The sequence below is a fragment of the Perissodus microlepis genome, chromosome 23, assembly GCF_051167445.1.
Source record: "Perissodus microlepis isolate ML-2025 ecotype Zambia chromosome 23, ASM5116744v1, whole genome shotgun sequence".
NCBI classification, from domain to species: Eukaryota; Metazoa; Chordata; class Actinopteri; order Cichliformes; family Cichlidae; genus Perissodus; species Perissodus microlepis.
In genome coordinates this window covers 19,601,432-19,618,187 of record NC_140482.1, presented here as the reverse complement: position 1 = coordinate 19,618,187, position 16,756 = coordinate 19,601,432, and the positions used below count along the sequence as shown (strand labels likewise).

The 16,756-nt window shown below is 40.7% G+C and overlaps 1 protein-coding gene across 1 annotated transcript; it reads left to right on the top strand.

Moving 5' to 3' along the window:
• Nucleotides 1-6,012: 6,012 nt before the first annotated feature.
• Nucleotides 6,013-16,669, top strand: LOC146361227 (uncharacterized). Its single transcript, XM_084921463.1, has 8 exons — nt 6,013-6,305; nt 6,946-7,006; nt 7,538-7,633; nt 8,153-8,278; nt 8,404-8,558; nt 9,162-9,196; nt 14,894-14,928; nt 16,655-16,669. The coding sequence occupies exons 1-8, from the start codon at nt 6,103-6,105 to the stop codon at nt 16,667-16,669; spliced, it is 726 nt and encodes a 241-aa protein (XP_084777589.1). The 5' UTR covers nt 6,013-6,102.
• Nucleotides 16,670-16,756: the final 87 nt, after the last annotated feature.

Here is a 16,756-nt window from a genome sequence, read left to right as displayed (position 1 = left end):
CGGTCAGAAAGGCAAAGCGGAGCTACGGGGAAAAACTAGAGTCACAGCTACGACAGTGCGACTCTAGGAGCCTGTGGAAAGGACTGCGGACTATAACGGACTATAAACGACCACCTTCTTCAATGATGAATGCCGATGCTTCACTGGCTGATGAGCTGAACACGTTTTATGCTCGCTTCGATGCCGCAGCAATTAAAACAACAAACGGCTGCGCGCGCTCGGAGTGCACCAGTGAAGAAAATGCATTCATCATCACAGAGCATGCCGTGAGGAACACCTTCAGGAGGGTGAACACCAGGAAGGCAGCAGGACCAGATGCAATCCCTGGCCGGGTCCTGAGAGCCTGCGCTGACCAGCTAGCACCGGTGTTCACGGAGATCTTCAACCTCTCCCTGGCCCAAGCTGTGGTTCCCACGTGCTTCAAACAGTCCATTATTGTTCCTGTTCCAAAGAAACAACAGCCCGCTTGCCACAATGACTACCGTCCAGTAGCACTGACTTCAATTGTGATGAAGTGTTTTGAAAGACTGATGAGAGATCACATCACTTCTTCACTTCCTGCCACCATCGACTCACTTCAGTTTGCTTACCGGACTAATCGTTCCACAGACGATGCCATATCTCACCTGCTCCACACATCCCTGAGTCACCTGGACACTGGCAGAGGGAATTATGTTAGGATGCTGTTCGTGGACTACAGTTCAGCATTCAACACAATAATTCCCTCTAAGCTTTTCACCAAGTTGACGGATCTAGGACTCAGCTCATCACTGTGTCAGTGGATCCTCAACTTCCTCACAGACAGACCCCAATCAGTGAGGGTGGGAAAACAAGTCTCCCCCTCCATCTCACTCAGCACTGGAGCGCCTCAGGGCTGTGTTTTAAGCCCCCTGCTGTACTCACTGTACACTTATGACTGTGTAGCCACATCAGACACCACCTCCATTGTCAAGTTTGCTGACGACACTGCTGTTGTGGGCCTGATCTCCGACAACATCGAGACGGCCTACCTGGAGGAGATTAGGAACCTGGAGACCTGGTGCCAGGAGAATAACCTCCTCCTAAACATCAGCAAGACTAAGGAGCTGATCGTGGACTTCACTACAAAGCAGGCGAGGAATTACAAACCCCTCATCATCAGTGGCACGCCAGTGGAGAGAGTGGACAGTTTCCGATACCTGGGTGTCCACATCACTCAGGACCTGTCATGGTCCTGCCACATCAACACCCTGGTTAAGAAAGCCTGTCAGCGTCTCTTCTTCCTCAGAAGACTTAGAGACTTCCATCTGCCACTGAAGGTGCTCAAGAACTTCTACTCCTGCACCATCGAGAGCGTCCTGACGGCAAACATCTGCACCTGGTTTGGGAACAGCACCAAGCAGGACAGACGAGATCTGCAAAGAGTGGTGCGCTCAGCCGAACGCATCATTCAATCAGAGCTCCCTGACCTGCTGTCCATCTACACCAAGCGGTGCAAGTCCAAAGCTAGGAAGATTATGATGGACCTCTCCCATCCCAACAATGGACTCTTCTCACTGTTGAGGTCTGGGAAGCGCTTCCGCTCCCTTAAGGCCAAAACAGAGAGAATGAGGAGGAGCTTCTTCCCCCAGGCTATTCGGGCCCTGAACCAGGTGTAGGACTGGACTCTCCCACACACATCACTATAAGACTGGACTCTCACACACATCACATCACCACACGCACCACCACACATTTCCTATAATCCTATAATTCCTATAATTTATAACCTTTATAATCTTTATAATCTCTTCTGCTATTTGCACATTCTTTACTGTAAATTCCTAAGTTAATTTGTAAATTTTGTAGTGACCTGTAAATTGTAAATATTGTAAAACTTTTTTTCTGTCATTTAATGGTCAGGCATTGTACAGCTACAAGCATTTCACCCCCATGTCATACTGTGTATGGTTGTGTGTGTGTGACAAATAAAATTTGAATTTTGAATTTTTTGAATTTTGAATACCTCCTGCTTTAAGGATTACCGTCCTGTCAAACTCACCTCCATCATTATGAAGTGCTTTGAACGGTTAGTCATGCATCAAATCAAATTATCTCTTTCCCCCAACCTGGATCCATTTGAGTTTGCATACACGTCAAAACGCTCAAACGATGATGGAATTTCAACTGCCCCTCACTCAGCCCTCACACATCTGAACACTAGAGACTCATACGTTAGAAAGCTGTTCTTAGACTTCAGTTCAGCATTCAACACCATCATTCCCCAGCAACTCATTCACAAACTGGATCTGCTGTGGATCAGCACCTCGCTGTGTAACTGGCTGCTAGATTTCTTGACAGGAAGACAGCAGACAGTACGGGTCGGCAGCAACACCTCCAGCCCAAGAACACTGAATACGGGGGCTCCTCAAGCATGTGTGTTTAGCCCCCTTCTCTTCACTCTGCTGACCCATGACTGCACACCATCACACAGCTCCAGTCACAAATCACACACAAATGGTGGTAGGTCACATCAGCAACAATGATGAGATCTACTACAGGGGTGAAGTTAACCATCTGGCAGAGTGGTACAGCAACAACAGCCTGTCCCTGAATGTGGAGAAGACCAACAGCGACTCCACTTCCTCTGCAAACTGAGAAGCACAAGAGATTCAACCCCCATTATGAGCACCTTCTACAGAGGCACCATTGAGAGGATCCTCACCAGCTGCATCACTGTGTGGTATGACTCCTGCACTGGGTTATGCAGGAAAAAATGACAACGGGTAGTGAGAGCAGCCGAGAGCATTGTGGAGACCTCTCTTGCCTCCCTCCTCAGGAGATCTACTGCACCTGCCTCATCCGGAAGGTCCTCTCCATTACAGGTGACTCCACTCATCCCTTCAACAGCTTCTTCAGTTTGCTGCCATCAGGAAGGATACTGAAGAGCCTCCGGGCCAGAACACGCAGACTGAGAGACAGCTTCGTCCATCGGGTTGTCAGGATGCTGACCATCTCTGAATTGAGAAGGGGGGACCAAGGGTACATCTTTCGCCGTCTTACAATGCTGTGATTGTAGCCATTCCCCAACTCTCTGTGAATGGTACTCATGGCCATTGATCAGTAGGCTTTGATTAGTAGTCGTTGATCAATGGTCATAAGAATTTGCATAGTAACAATCATGGAACTAACCCCCCAGCACATTGTTCATTCAGTGGCGCTAGTTTCCTTCACTATGCAAATGTACTGTTTATAAGGTTGGGGAAACATGCAGTCAGCTGAGACTGAAGATGTCACTTGGATGAGTGACGAAACGTTTCTCCCACTGAAAATGTCCAGATGAACAGAATCAACCTTTTGGGATTTATTTGCCTGGATGAATAAGCACGCATCAAGACGTTATTGTATTAATATTATTAAAATGATAGCAGCACAAACAAAAATGTTTGCAGCACAAACCAGCACAAACGTAGCACAAATATTTGACATCAATTTTGTTTGATTCCATTAATGTGGGGGGGCTGGTTGACCTCTGATGACCTCTAGAAATTTTTATTAATATCTTTAAAATGATAGCGGCACAAACGAAAATTTTAGCAGCACAAACCAGCACAAACGTAGCACAAACGTTTGATATCACTTTTGTTGGATTTGAAGAAGGTGGGGGGGCCAACTTCACTCACATGAATAAGAACTGTTGACAGAAACTATGCTATGTGCACTTACTAGTTTTTCCAGTTGTTGGAAATCTCTGAACTGAGTGGCTGTTCAACTACAAAAAAAAGCAAAAAGGAAACACTCCACTCATTTTCAAATTGCTCAACTACTGTTGCCTTGTCGGTATGTTTGGGTGTTTTACCTGAAGGATGAGTTAATTACTTCCCTGTGTCTTTGGGACAACAGGTCCTCACTGTCACTGGGTGTGATGCAGACTCATCCATGTTAGGAACTCAAACAAGCAAGTGCAGGGGTGGGGTGGGGTGGAGGGGCCTTGAGCACCTGCCCCTTTCCTGATGGGTGTCCCTAGTGCCCTTTTTGATGAGGCAATTTAAAAAAAAATTGTGTGTGCATGTGGAGTCCTTCCTGTGCAACAATCTAAGGAGCTTGGAAAGAAAAGCTTCAGGACTTCTTTAGGTTTCTTGAAGACGTTTCACCTCTTATCCGAGAAGATTCTTCAGTTCTAAGAGCAACTGGTGCATAGTCCCAGATTTTAAGCCCTATGGGAGTGTCCCCAAGAGGGTCATGCGAGTGCTGTCACCGATCTTCGCATTTTATTATCTCATAACACTTGTTTAATCAGATACCATCTGTCCTGTGGACGTGATAGTATGATGTGATTCCATATTAGATTCTTGATGAATGTGGGGAGTTGTTATTCTGCCTGGTTCTGTGTGCCCCTTTTTAACTTTGAGCACCCGCCCCTTCAAACATCTCTGCATGGCCCTGAACTCAAATAAATCAGACCGTGGACAAGACTATCAGGTAAAGAGAGAAGCTGAGCTGTCAGCTGGTCACCAACTAGAAGTGATTTGGTTCAGGATGTGTGGGAGGATGCTGTACAGGCACAACAGGCCTAAAAGTCAGGCTGCCTATTTATTGGTTGATCTACATTCAAACCCACATTTGTTTTTTACATATTTGTCACATGTACATGTTTCAGATCATTAAAAAATAGACAAAGATAACTCAAGTAAATACAAAATGCAGTTTTTTCTCAATGATGATTTCATCAAGAGAAAAAGTTAGTATATTCATAGTCTATTCCTCCACATTGCAAGGATCCAATTGAGGTGGTTTGAGCAAGTCAAACTGCCAGACCAGGGGCACACTGGACAGATTACATTCCTGCCCTGACTTGGGAAAGCATCATTATCCCTGAGGTGGTGGATTATAGCCAGAAAAGATGGATATTGCACATAGTGGAGTTTGGATATTCTCATCATCTCTTTTGTGGGTCCAAGCTTTGGGTGGTATGTGTGATTGTGAATTGTTGTCTGTCATTCTGTGGTAGCCCTGTGACAGACTGATGACCTGTCCGGGGTTTATCTCGCCTCTTGCCCTATGGTAGCTGAGATAGGCCCACAGTGTGGGAGGAGTTCAGTGAGGCCATGGAACAAGACTGTTGTTAACCTGGAAGCGTGGGGATGACTTCAACTGAGGATACAACTATAAGGAGCTCAAAGAGCTCGTCAATCCCTCTGGTATGGCTCCTGTAGACGAAGCAGAATGTGGAAACGAGAGGTCAAGTCATCCATCACTGGTAGTGAGGTAGTGAAACCTCAGTGGGAAGGTCTACTCTAAGCTATTGTTCAGCTTTGCTTCCAGATCCTTAACTCCTAGGTGATTTGCCAACTTGGTCCCACTCCCAAGTCACTGCTTACTGACTCTTGCATACCCTTCCTTCCCTCCCTTTAGCATAAATTTTGTACATGCAGTTCACTTTTATTTATTTTCAATGTGGAACCAACTACCCAAAATCACCAAAAATATAATTTTTGTGTTTTTATCAATTGACAATAAATGTTTGCATTGATGGACTTATATTTTGAAGCATATACCACGAGAGGCTAACAATGCTTGTTGTTAGTTACAACTAATGGTGTACCTGCGTGATTAGTGTCTCTGTGCACTTCTTGTGAACACGCTTATTGTTGTTTTCCCTTATTTGATCCACAATTTGTCTTGTTTTCCTCCAGTATCCAACTATAATCCAAAAAAATTGTAGTTGCAAGAAAATGAACGCTCTTAGGTAGTTAAGAAAAAGAGCACAATAACTGGAGAATGGGGGAGTGTAACAGAGGGAGAAAAAGGAAGGGGTAGAAATAGGGTAAAAAGGGAAGTTGAAGAAAATACTAGAAGAGGAAGAGAGAATTGAAAGGTGATGTAAAAAGATGAAGAATTTAAAATGATAAGCTAAAGGAGGAAGAAAGAGAGAGTCAGTGGGAGGATCAGGAAGGACATTTCTCAGGAAGGAGGGGGTAAAAAGCGAAGGGGGAGGTACCTACAAATAGATGGACAAGCAGGTTCTGCTTCAGTTGCAGCTCTCACCAGGCTTTCTGTGAGCTCCAGCATTTCTTCAGCACTGCATCCTCTTACTGCCCAGGCTTTGCTTCCCACAAAGTCACTGAGTGCTCTTCTGCAAACATGGCGATGGAGAAGAAAGAGCTGCAGTTACTGAATAGCCTCTTTGCCTGCTACATCGAGAAGGTCAATAATCAGGTGAATTATCAGAAGCACAATGAGTCCATCCATGACATAGTTAAGGAGAAGATGAAGGAGCTGTTGAGCACGGCGCGTGAAGAAGACAAGGAGGACATAATCAGCGAGCAGAAAACCTTAACATTGAGGTGGGAAGGGGCAAAAAGGGGCTTAGTATGCATTTTTTTTTTAAAATATGTGCCGGTTTCATCAATCTCCCTCCAGCAGAATGTTAAAACATTACATTTGTGAGTGTTTATATTGATAATGTGATTATTATTATGTATATTGTTATTTTTTCACTGATAAATTCAAAACCTGTTTTGGATCCATAGACAGTCAACATCTTGCTGGAGATTAACTAGTATAGGCCTATTCTTACTTAAACACTTGCATGTAAAATAGTAAATGTAGAACTGTTTTTGACTTAAATAACTAAAACTGCAAATTATTTCCTGAGTTCTGTCTCGTGATATATCTCTCTCTCTCTTAACATGCCTTCCACCTCTCCTCTTCTTTTGTCTTTGGCCAAGAGCAGAATAGTTTCCACTGGCACTCTGTTGGCACACTGGAGGTGTTTGTTGTCAACTCGAGGCCAGATCAGCAGTTCAATACAAAAATCACATTCTTGCTGTTTGATTTCACAAATATTTTGTGCCAGTGCCCTTCCTTATGCAACCCTTCCCATTTATCCAGACCAGCACCACTAGTACACTGGCTTGAATGAAACCAGTTGCTCATCAAAGGTTTTCTGTCTAAAACCCATCTGTGTATCTTACTGGCGTCCAGGTTGGAAGCTGAGAAAAAAAGAAGAGAAATTGCAGAAGAACAGTTAGATAAGATTATAAAGGTAATTTGTAATCTCCAATAATTTTATCTTTTTATTGTTATTAGCAGGGATGGACCCACTCAAACATTTTTTTTAAATATTAATTGGCTCATCTATAGTTAAAAAACAATGGAGCTTTTCTGTTGTTTGATGGAATACTAAAACTGAAAAAGAAAATAATTGATAAATAATATAAAGCTGATCTTTGGTTCTGTTTAACCCTTTAATTACTTTGGTGTTGTATGGCAAACTATGGGTGATGTCTTTGTCAGCAAAAAGGCTGTAAACAGCCAAAAAACAGGACAAAGCTCAAAACTCATAACCTCTTTGTTTGTAATTTAATGTCACATTTTTCAAAGCCATCCTATGGACTGCATTTGTTTGGCCTGTAATTTGGTCCCTGGGTCATATTCTTGACACCACAGTTTTACTGGAATTGGAGTAGCAAAATGGAGAGTTGTTTAAAATATGTATGCTTTTTTTAAAGTATTGTAAGGTTAGACTGCATGATGTAATGATATTTCATTAAAATAAATGCTTTTAATTTCGCAGGAGAAGGTTAAGGCTGAGCTGGACTGTGAGTTTCAGAAGAAACGCACTGGACTGCTGGAGCAGGAGATTCAGTTCTTGAAGGAGATCTATGAAGAGGTTCACTCCTCCTTTTCTTCTTATTTTTTATGCTATATTCAGGATGATGTGTGTTTTTATACAATCTCTTCACAGATAAAAGACTGAAGTTCTCAGTTACAGCACTGTGCTGGTTCACTCCCATGGCTTACTAGGACAGAACAGAACATTTATTAAGTGTATTAAATCCATCACATCTATGAATTGTAGGTAGATTTGTTCTAGCCTTCATCAAGAGCTGACAAAGAGAACCATGAAAGGGTTTATTCTACTCTAAGGCTGGATATTAAGATGGCAAATTTATGTATTTTTGTAATTTAGCGCACTTAGAAGTATCATTTTAAAGAGCCTGACACAGTGATTAAAATTTGTTCCAGGTATGATTTCAGTAATGGTTCTGATGCATTTACTTGTTACCAGCTGTTAACAATGTTAACAGAGGTTATTCAATTAATGTGATGTGTACAGACAAAAGCTCATATAGATAAATCCTAACTCTAAGCCTCTGTTTATCTTCCCCTGTCTCCTCTTCTTCTGTAGAAGATCAATGAGCTGCAGAGTCAGAACCAGACTGAGACCGATAATAACAATTCAGACCTGATGGAAACACTGGAAAAGATCAGGGAGCGTGTTAAGAGGATCAGTCTTGAAAAACACCAGTCAAAGGTTGGAGATATGTTATCATTATTAACTGCTGTGGTAAAGATAACTTCTGCTACCCAAGAGCCTGAATTGAACTGCTTTTTATATAAATAAAAACATTAACCTTTGAACCTGGCATGATAAAACAGATGCAGAATATAGAGTCAGAGTTCGGGAGAATGAAAGAGAATATGGCAAAACTGAAGAACAACTTAAAAGGATATGAGGAAAGACTCAACAACAGCACGGACCTGGAGGCTGATATTGAACATTACGCAAAGCTGCTGGAAAAAATGAAAGAAAGGTGATGCTTTCAATTGTATTCAATAAGTTGACAGATTTTATTATCTGCTACATTGCTTCATCTTATAATTGTTGTTAAATTCAAGTGCTGTAATCATGGCTGGAGTACTTACCATTAAAGTTGTTGCTTTTAATCATTTACCTGGATGAAATCCAATCATTCTGGTTATAGATTTTATATCTATCTATATCTATATCTATCTATCTATCTATATATATATATACATATATATCTATATATATAGATAGATAGATAGATAGATAGATAGATAGATAGATAGATAGATAGATAGATAGATAGATAGATAGATAGATAGATAGATAGATAGATAGATAGATGAAGTTTGGCAAAATAAAAATAAAAAACACAGAAAAAAGTGTCCAGCAGCCTCACCTCTGTCAGTGCGCCCCAGGGTGGCTGTGGCTACAATGTAGCTTGCCATCACCAGTGTGTGAATGGGTGGATGACTGGATGTGTAAAGCGCTTTGGGGTCCTTAGGTATAGTAAAGCGCTATACAAATACAGGCCATTTACCATTTTACCATCACATTATTATATTATTTATTAAATTATTTTTCAACATTTTTCTTTTTGTCTTCACAGGATTAATACAGGGAAAAATGTGTATCCAGATGAAGGTAAGAACAAAGGTGTGAAGACTCTTTAACCAGCATACAAACCACAATTTGTGTGAAATCACACTGTATTCACACTGAGTCAAATACACATAACTTACTGTTTAAATATAGATTTTTGTCCATCAAAAATCAAGTCCATCTGGAGAAGGGCATAAACATACCAAAATAAAACATTAAGAAGGGCTGACTGAGCATACGATCAGATAATTGTGAAACTCTCAAACTCTCAGGCCATGCCCCTCAACAAACTAAACCACCATAAGTGGTATAAAGTAGTAATCACGCATTTTAGCTCCTAATAAAAAATGGTGTAAGATCATTACCTTAGGTGGTTAAACTTCAGTAAACATAACTCAAATGTTCAGATTATTAATCCTGAAATTAGCTATAATGCAAATTATAAACATCAACCAGCCATTAATGACACAGAACTTAATATTAACCCTGAAATATAAAGTAAACATTTCATCTACAATTCATAATTGAGTTTATCGTTCCAACCAGTGGTCATATAATCCACCAAATATCACTTACACACATGGAAGCAACAGTGTGCATTTACACTGTGCATGTTTCTCTCTTATATTTTTCTCCTAGAGAATAATGGGCAGTTAATAATAATAATAATAATAATACATTTTATTTGAGGGCGCCTTTCAAAAAGCCAAGGTCGCCTTACAGAAGAACAAAATTAATAAAAGGAGCAATAGTCATAAAATACATTAAATAAGTTAAAATGGCAAAACAGAATTTGACAACAGATAAAATCAGCACTAAAGCGAATAAGCCAGTTTGAACAGATGTGTTTTGAGCTGCGACTTAAATACAGGAAGAGAGTCAATATTTCTTATGGCTGAAGAAGTTACAGAGCCGAGGAGCAGAGCAACTGAAAGCTCTGTTCCCCATAGTAATAAGACATGCGGATGGAACAGTAAGATGAATAGCAGATGACGATCTGAGAGGGCGGAAAACAGTGGTGATATGAAGCAGGTCACACAAATTTATGGATACACTTGTATGTAAGAAGTAAGATTTTAAAGTTTATCCTGGCTGATATGGGCAACCAGTGAAGCTGCTGAAGAACTGGGGTAATACAGTATGAGCGCTTGACCGAGTACGAGTTATAACCCAAACTGCAGAGTTTTGAAGAAGTTGGAGTTTATGAAGGGACCTTTTAAGGAGACCAAGTAAGAGGGAATTGCAGTAATCAATACGGGACGTAATAAGACTATGGACAAGGATGGCAGCAGCATGGGGAGTAAGGAAGGGATGGAGTCAGTTAATATTACGTAAGTGAAAGTATGCAGACCGGGTTATGTAATTAATGTGAGACTGGAATGAGAGAGTATTATCGAGTATGACACCCAAACTCCTAACCTGAGGGGAGGGAAGGGAAGGAGAATTTTCAATGTTAATGGAAAAAACTGTGGGATTTGGTTAAGGTAGAGGCTGTACCAATGAGTAAAACTTCTGTTTTATTACTGTTAAGTTTAGGAAAATTGGAGGATCTTGATAAGACTGTTTGAGAGGGAGGTAGGTGGGAGGGATGAATTGGGTTTAGAAGAAATGTAGAGCTGGGTGTCATCGGCATAACAGTGAAAATTTATATTATATTTTCAGAATATATGACCAAGAGGGAGCATGTAAATAATGAATAAAAGAGGCCCCAATACTGATCCCTGGGGCACACCAGCAGAAAAAGGATAGAGACTTGAAGAGTGTGATTTAAGTTGGATAGACGGAGTGCGGTCTGAGAGATAGGAGGTGAACCAGACAAGGGGTGTGTGACTAATGCCAATGGATGCTAATGGGTTCAGGAGGATATTGTGAGAAATGGTATCATACGCCGCACTAAGATCAAGAAGAATGAGGATGGATAGGAGACCAGAATCAGCTGCCATCAGCAGGTAATTGGTAATCAATAACAAAGCAGTTTCTGTGCTATGATTAGGGCGGAAACCAGATTGAAATTGTTCATAGAGATTATGGTTATTGAGGTGTAAGTGAAGCTGGGAGGCGACAACTTTTTCAAGAATTTTTGAAATAAAGGGGAGATTTGATATAGGGCGAAGATTATCAAAGTTATTGGGGTCTGCACCAGGCTTTTTGAGAGTTGGAATAACAGAAGCCTTTTTCAGAGATGAAGGAACGATTCCAGTGTTAAGGGAGGAATGGATAATACTGGTGATGAGAGGAGCTAACAAGGGAAGACAGGCTTTAACTAACACAGTAGGAAGAGGGTCAAGTTGACAGGGGGATGGTTTAGATTTTTTAATAAGATTAGATACATCAGTTATGGAGGGAAGAGTAAAGCTTGAAAATAACTGACAGGAAGACAGTGGGGGAAACAGGAAGTCTACTTCAGAGTCAGAAGCTCTTACAGAGTTAAGTTGACGGTGGATATCTGAGATTTTATGAGTGAAAAAGAAATAACAGAATTACAAAAGTCAGCAGAATTCATGTGGGAAGGAATTATGTCTGGAGGTTTTGTAATTTTACTGAACAATGAAAAGAGAGACCTGGAGTTACCTTCATTAGAACTGATTAAACCAGAGTAGTATTCAGATTTGGCTGAAACAATGCAGTCCTTATAGAACAAAACATGATGATTATACATTTCTTTATGTAAGTCCGGTTTTCTTGAATAGACATTTGAGTTATATTTGTGACCAATAAAACACCAGAAAATGTAACAACCCAGCAGGACATAAAAAGAGAAGAACAAAGTAGAACATCTGTCTCTGCCTGAAACAGACATGATGAAAATGAGGAAACAACAAATTTTTAAATAAAAATAAGAAATAAGAGTTTACACACTTCCTAAGAACCCTAACAAAAGAGATCCAACCTAGTACAAGCAAGGTGTACCTACCGAAGTGATCAGTGAGTGTATATTACTATTAGCCTGAAAACATTAAACATTACCACAGTGTTACAGTGGTAAAAGTGGAGGGGGCACTCGCTAGCTACTGCATTCCAGAAACACTGTCCAAAGTGTAGCAGAGCTGATTGGAGACCAAAACAGCCAATCAGAATTTTTGCATCCAAGTCTGTGATTGGTTGGTTTATGGCACATTTATAACGATGAGCAAGAGCAAATGCCAACAACTGAGCGAGAGGGCTGTTATTGTGTGTGTATATGGATAATAGCAAATGCTGAAATACATTCCTTGCATGCAGCAATGAATTTTGTTTGCTCAAAATAATTTTCTCGTCAAAATGCAACATTTGCACTTGCAATTTTTTTTAAAGTGCGCTCAGAATATAGGCACAAAAATGATGCCATCGATTCTCCACTAAATCCAACAGAATTCTGCTCGCAGTGCTAAGACACGCTTCAGCCATGTATTCCAGCCCTAACTATAACCATAACCCTAACCTTAACCGTATGAAATATTTTCCAGAGCGTTTCACAATCAGAACGTAAAACACATTTACATGTATAGATTAATTCCAAAGGTCTCTCATGCCTCCAAACGCGTAACATACCGACAATTTGTCACATAGCGTCAATAGAGTTGGGATGAGAACGTGTTAATCTTGCCTTTGACTTCACCTGCACGGTGGTTCCAAGGTAGCTATCCCCAGCCAACTTTCCCCTGTGTCGGGAGCACGCACTGGGCTCTCCAAATCATGGACAAAGAGTATCCCACATTCTTGATTTTTGGTTCACACACACTTCTTCCAATGACTAAGTACTCCTGAAATTTTGGAGATGTTAACTCTTAATACAGTAAAGTTACAATGGGACACAAATAATATCAGGCTGGTCCTGCCACAATTTGTTCCACTTGTCCAAATCATGGACAAATAGTATCCCACAGCTGTTTATGCTTTTAAACCCATTTTGCACCGAGAAGCATTTTTCTGAAACATGTTTTGATAGCAATGTTGAATATTATTACACAGGGAGAAAAATAAACAACCACACGTAAAATAAATACACCATGAAGATGTCTTGATGCATTCTCAATCATCCAGGAAAGTAAATCTCCAAAAGTTGATTCTGTTCATCTGGACGTAGCGTTTTGTGGGAGAAACGTTTCGTCACTCATCCAAGTGACTTCTTCAGTCTCAGCTGACTGCAGGTTTCCCCAATCGTATAAACAGTACATTTGCATAATGACTGAAACCAGCCCACTGAAGGAACAATGGGCTGGGAGGTCAGTCCCTTAAACTTAATTATGCAAATTTTGCATGACCATTGATCAACGACCACTGACCAAAACCCACTGATCAAAGACCACTGATCAAAGACCGCTGATCAATGGCCATGAGTACCATTCACAGAGAGTTGGGGAATGGCTGCAATCACAGCATTGTAAGATGGCGAAAGATGTACCCTTAGGCCCCCTCCTCGATTCAGAGATGGTCTTTTCCTTTTCACGTAAATGGCCTCCTTGACTCTGCGCTCAAACCAGCGTTCCTCCCTGTCCAGGATGTGTACATCCTCATCTTTGAAAGAGTGTCCACTGGCCTGTAGGTGTGAATAGACTGCAGAGTCCTGGCCTGACGAGGTGGCTCTTCTGTGTTGTGCCATCCGCTTTGCTAGAAGTTGTTTGGTTTCCCCGATGTATAAATTCTGGCAATCCTCCTGGCACTTAACAGTGTACACTATGTTACTCTGTTTGTGTCAGGGGACCCGATCCTTGGGGTGGACCAGTTTTTGGTGCAGCGTGTTTTGGGGTTTAAAAGCCACAGAAACCCGGTGTTTAGAAAAAATGTGTCTCAACTGCTCCGATACTCCTGACACATATGGGATCACTACAGGTTTTCGCTTGGGCAGCGGTCGTCCTTCTCTCCTGGATCGGCTGGAGCTTTCTTTAGGTGCCTTTCCAGCTTTGACAAAAGTCCAGCTGGGATGGTCATGAGAATTTGCATAATTAAGATTAAGGGACTGACCTCCCAGCCCATTGTCCCTTCAGTGGGCTGGTTTCAGTCATTATGCAAATGTACTGTTTATAAGATTGGGGAAAACTGCAGTCAGCTGAGACTGAAGAAGTCACTTGGATGAGTGACGAAACGTTTCTCCCACAAAACGCTACGTCCAGATGAACAGAATCAATTTTTAGAGACACCATGAAAATGGCTTGTTTTTTACGGAGATGGACATGGGAGGGGAAAAAAATGAAGATGAACTTTTGCGAGATCTTGCAAAAGTAGCTTGGGAACTCATAAAATATAAACTACTCCACACATAAACATAAACTACTCTACACTCTTTTTATACTGCTGACACTTTACTCGCTTACAGTTATTTACTCACCTTTCAGTGACTTTAATTTTAAAACTGTGTAATTTTAAAACTGTGTATATACTGTATATTCTGTGTATTTATTATCTCACTCTTACTGCCTGTTTATGCCCTGTCCGTATCTTCAACGTCATGGTGCTCTGTTGTATGTTAGTTGGCCCTTGGGGATAAATAAAGTCTTTCTGATTCTGATTCTGAAAACAAAGTTTGGGAACTACTGATGTAACTGAAAATAACAAGAACATGAAGGAAGCTGTGGTCTTTATAGCAGTGATTGAAAGGACTGTTGCACTGTTGAGCCGAAATAACGTTCCATCTTGTATTCACCTCCACCCTCCATCCTGTATTCACCCTGCTTACAACTGGCTCACAAGTACTGTTTGCAGCTACCACTAGATGGTGCTAGGGAGCATGCAAAGTTAAACACTCCGATTCCATTGCAGACTCAAATCCGGACAGTGGTTCCAGTGGCAATGTGGTAAAATACTATTAATTTTATCTATTCATGTTTTTATTTCTTTGTGAAGTTTCGTGCGCGTGTGTGTGTGTGTGTGTGTGTGTGTGTTGTTTATGTTTTAAAATTTTCTTTCTTAAGAATCCTGACAGGTCGTTTTGTTTTAGAAAATGTAGGAAAAGAAATTCACCATCAAACAAATGGTCCAGTTCTTAGGTCTTCGTTTCGAAGTGAATTATAAGAAGAGGAAGAATTAAAGCAGCTTTTTTCATGGCTCAGTGACACCAGACTATGAAAAATAAGTAGTTGTCTGGTGATTATGTTGAAAAGTGCTTTTTGCATTCAGCTACTGATTGCAAGTAGTTACAGCAACCAGGCAACCTGTCTCCAAAAACCTGCAGCCAGCCTCTGACTGCACTCTCAGACAAGACTGCAACATGCTGATATCAGTCTGAATCAGTCCACACTGATGAACACAAAAGAGGACTCAACTCAACTGGTTGTATACGGGTTATATTCCTACATAAAAGCAAGGCTGCAGAGCAAGCGCCTTTGTCATTTTGCAGTTAAATCACTGTCCAACAGCAACTATTAACATTATTTTCTGTGTTTCTGTTTGAAATCTGTGATATTGTGAATTGACTCTAAATCTAAATAGTTAATGTGAACATCTGTGTTTGCAGACGAAAACAGATTGTAGGTAATTATTACCTTAACCTGGTCAAATTACAGACTGACTCAGTCTTACTGCCCTTTTATGGCTGAGTTGATCTAACCGACAGTGAGTGGTCGCAGACCTGCTCCCCATCTTTAAAGCAATCAATTCAAAGCCCACAAGATTACAAGTTCATTGCACATGCTAACAATAATTTTGCTCTATAGCCACTGTTTTTATTTTATTTTATTGTGACTATAGTATCAAACAGAGTATGAACTGATGGGCAGCAAAAGTTCCCAAACAAGTTAAAAAAGGATTATTTTGATCCGTGAATTAGGTAAAGCTAGTCTGTGGAGCTGGATTTGAAAATAAAAATTATGAGCAAATGGCAAAAATTGTGTATGCATGACCAGATACAGCTGATCGATCCTCCCACCCCATTGGCCCATATTTATCATCTGTGTGACAATTTTCAAGATTATCTCAACCTGTTCAAAATATTTTTATATTAATGATGATTCAGTTTTAGTCACTTCAGTGTTTCTCACAATTCACTCATTTTTTTTTAAAGGCTCAGAAATCGAAGTCTTTAAGTTTAAGCTTGGACCACTTTTTTTAGTGATTTTTGATGGCCCCCAGTGGCAAAATGAAACATCAAATTTCTTTCAGAAGCAGCCCTTTTTTCTTATTTTTGAAAATGTTGCCAAAATAAGTGGCAGAATGCCCCCAGCCCTTTACCTGATTTCAGTCACCTTTCGAGGTAGATGGTAGTTTGACCTCTGACCTCAGTTGTCAGCCTGTAAAATTACAAATTCACTCGCCTCTGTGATGCCTTGTGATCCACACGTAGCGACCATTGGGAACACACTACACCAGCAGCTTTAAAGTTTTGTTACAAGATAAAATTTCTATTTTTTTCTGGATAAATATAAAAACTACTTTAATCTTTCTGTCAGTGCTGTTGTAGTTTCTATGTGTTTAGGGCAGAGCCTTTGCTTGCTTTCAGATAGCTAACAAGCATTCAGACAGAGAAGCCATCTGATAAAAATCTGATATAGTCGGTTTAATCTTTCTAATGTTTTTCTCCTACAGGGCGACCCAGAGTAAATCTAGTCATCAATATAACGGCAGAAAATATGACAACTGGCAGGAGAGAAGAATAATTTAAAAAAAAACACTAATCTGTCCTACTTT